This window comes from Capsicum annuum, chromosome 1, assembly GCF_002878395.1.
Source record: "Capsicum annuum cultivar UCD-10X-F1 chromosome 1, UCD10Xv1.1, whole genome shotgun sequence".
Classification (NCBI taxonomy): domain Eukaryota; kingdom Viridiplantae; phylum Streptophyta; class Magnoliopsida; order Solanales; family Solanaceae; genus Capsicum; species Capsicum annuum.
The window spans coordinates 9124729-9127443 of record NC_061111.1 but is presented as its reverse complement, the minus strand read 5'-3'; the positions used below and the strand labels follow the sequence as shown (position 1 = coordinate 9127443).

The window sequence follows — 2715 nt, the reverse complement described above, 5'->3', positions numbered from 1 at the left end:
TCAGCCAAGTTAATTTGGGCCAGAATTTCACTGCTTTTAAATTATTAGCTACCTTTTGTTCCAGGCTAGCACTAGTTCACATGTCTGCATGCATGCCAAAATTCTATGGTTCATTTCTCAATCATTGCGCTCCTCGGCTCAATTTATATGACACCTTTTAAATTTTGAAAGCTAAATAATTTTTTCTTAACCACAATTTCTTCATACATCTTATCAATATTTTGAATTGTTAATTTTTTGACTTATAGTATTTTTTCTATATATATAGTTTTCAAAATCAAGATTTCATCTCAAAATCTGAACGATACCACATAAATTGAGACAGAGTATACCTTTAGCATAAAAAAAAATATTATACTATCATGTTATCCAAAGAATATCTAAAGAGTAAACTTCCAATCTGAAAAATAAAATAAATTATCTGCTAGAAGATATAAAAATGACTTGATAATGTAAAAATTTCTTACACGGACTTTGACACAATTTGCCTATAAATACACACCTCAATTTCTCTACCCATGCACTAAATTAACCTCACAAATACAGTAAAACACAAGTGTGTTCTTCTTTATCATGGATTCAAAGAGATACTTACCAACCCTCTTTTTATGCTTCAACATTCTTTTCTTTACCCTTGTATGTGGTTGCTGGAGTGGTTGCAAAAATCCACCAATTCCTAAACCAAACCCTAACCCTAACCCTAATCCAAACCCGAACCCGAACCCGAACCCAATCCCCTCCAAGGGTCATTGCCCTAGAGATGCCCTAAAACTAGGTGTATGTGCCAACGTACTGAACGGGCCGGTCGGAGCAGTCATTGGAAACCCACCCGACCCGCATTGCTGTTCAGTACTAGGTGGACTTTTGGATCTTGAAGCTGCTATTTGTCTTTGCACTGCATTGAAAGCTAATATTCTTGGAATTAACATTAATATTCCAATTGCACTTAGCTTGCTTATTAATACTTGTGGCAAAAATCTCCCATCTGATTTCATTTGTGCCTAATAAGCAGCTACAAATGCTTCTATTTTGGGTCGTGACAAACAAGTTTCACTGGTATGACTATTCTTAGCGACCCTTAGATTGGAAGCGCGAAAAAAATGTCTAGTGATGACTTTTTTATTTGCTTTGGCGACTAACTATAGTCGAATTTGTTGTAGTGTGTTTAACGTGAAGTGTTTCCCTTTGTTGTTGTAGCATTAATCTAGGAATTTCTATTTTTGTTTGTTGAAGTTTCATTTAGTATTGTGTAGTTCTTGTTTGTTTGGACATAGGATTATGCACTTGATGATTAATTTGTACGAAGGGGTTGTTATTCCATCTCCTTTGTAGTTTACTAGTGCTTTCTTTCTTGACTTGAATTTCTAATTCATCAATATTTGGATTTTAATTTCTCATTTAATCATTTTTCTTGCCGTTAAAACAATGATTGATTTGAATATTTTGCGAACGACTGAAATATATACGCTAGTATAACGAGGTTAAAAGTAGATAATATTCGAAAATTAAAGGATAAATGTGATCCCTTTTCCCTAAAATTAATGTTAATTAGTTCCACGTGCATGATGCCTACAAGTATGTTAACTTTCGATAATCGGGTTGATGAAGAAGAGAAATACATAAATTCCTAGAAACTTCTAGAGATAGAAAAGAAGAGAGAAGTTGGAGCAGCCTTTCATTATTATCTGATAGAACCAAAATTTGAAAATAAAACTTGTTGTCTAAAACATCTCATCTACCCTTATACATATATGTGGGCCTTACCCGTATCAATGGAAAGCATAAAATTGTGTATAAATAAATAGCGTGCAAAGCCCAAAGTAAAAGAAAAACCCAATACAAAAATACAATGAAAGAATATACTATGACAAAGTAATTCCAACACCCCCGCAAGTTGGAGGGGAAACCACTCCCAAGTAAACGATCATGATGTTGGGAGCCAGTCCGGCACTTGGTGAACATGTCAGCCAGCTGAGTGGAGCTGGACGTATGAGACAAGGAGATCAAACCATCAGTCAGCTTGGAGAGAACAAAATGAAAATCCAGTTCGATGTGCTTGGTTCGTTCATGAAATATTGAATTTCTGGCAATGTGGATAGCAGCCTGGTTATCACAAAATAAAGGCATAGGAGTCAACCTTGAAAGGCCAAACTCAGTTAATAAGAGAGTGAGCCAAGTAACTTCTGCAACAGCCTTACTCATAGCCCTGTATTCAGCCTAAGCTGAAGAAAGAGAAATAATGGTTTGTTTCTTAGATTTCCAACTAGTCAAACTACCACCAAATAGAACACAAAATTCGATGACAGATCTGCAACTATCAGCACAAGCACCCCAATCACTATCACAATATAGAGTGAGTGATAGATTAGGAGAGGATGAGAAGAATATTCCAAAATCAGTTGTACCTTTCAGATAATGCAGTAAATGCAAAGCAGTATTCATGTGTGGTACACAAGGATGCTGCATAAATTGGCTAAAGTGTTGCACAGTAAAACAAATATCAGGCTGTGTGTGAGTAAGGAAATTGAATTTCCTAAACAAACATCTATATTCCTCCGGATGAGGAAGAGGATCACCAACTCTAGCTTGGAGTTTATTGTTAAATTCAAGAGGACAAATAACATAAGAGCAGTCCATACTATTGAATTGTAACAAGTCATGAACAAATTTCCTCTGATGAAGTAAAACATCAGATGGAGTATAAATAACCTCAAT

The 2715-nt window shown here is 35.4% G+C and overlaps 1 protein-coding gene across 1 annotated transcript; it reads left to right on the top strand.

The window, feature by feature from the left end:
• The first annotated feature begins 501 nt into the window (after nt 1-501).
• LOC107852673 (14 kDa proline-rich protein DC2.15) lies at nt 502-1232 on the top strand. Its single transcript, XM_016697714.2, has one exon. The coding sequence runs from the start codon at nt 574-576 to the stop codon at nt 1003-1005; it is 432 nt and encodes a 143-aa protein (XP_016553200.1). The 5' UTR covers nt 502-573; the 3' UTR covers nt 1006-1232.
• Nucleotides 1233-2715: the final 1483 nt, after the last annotated feature.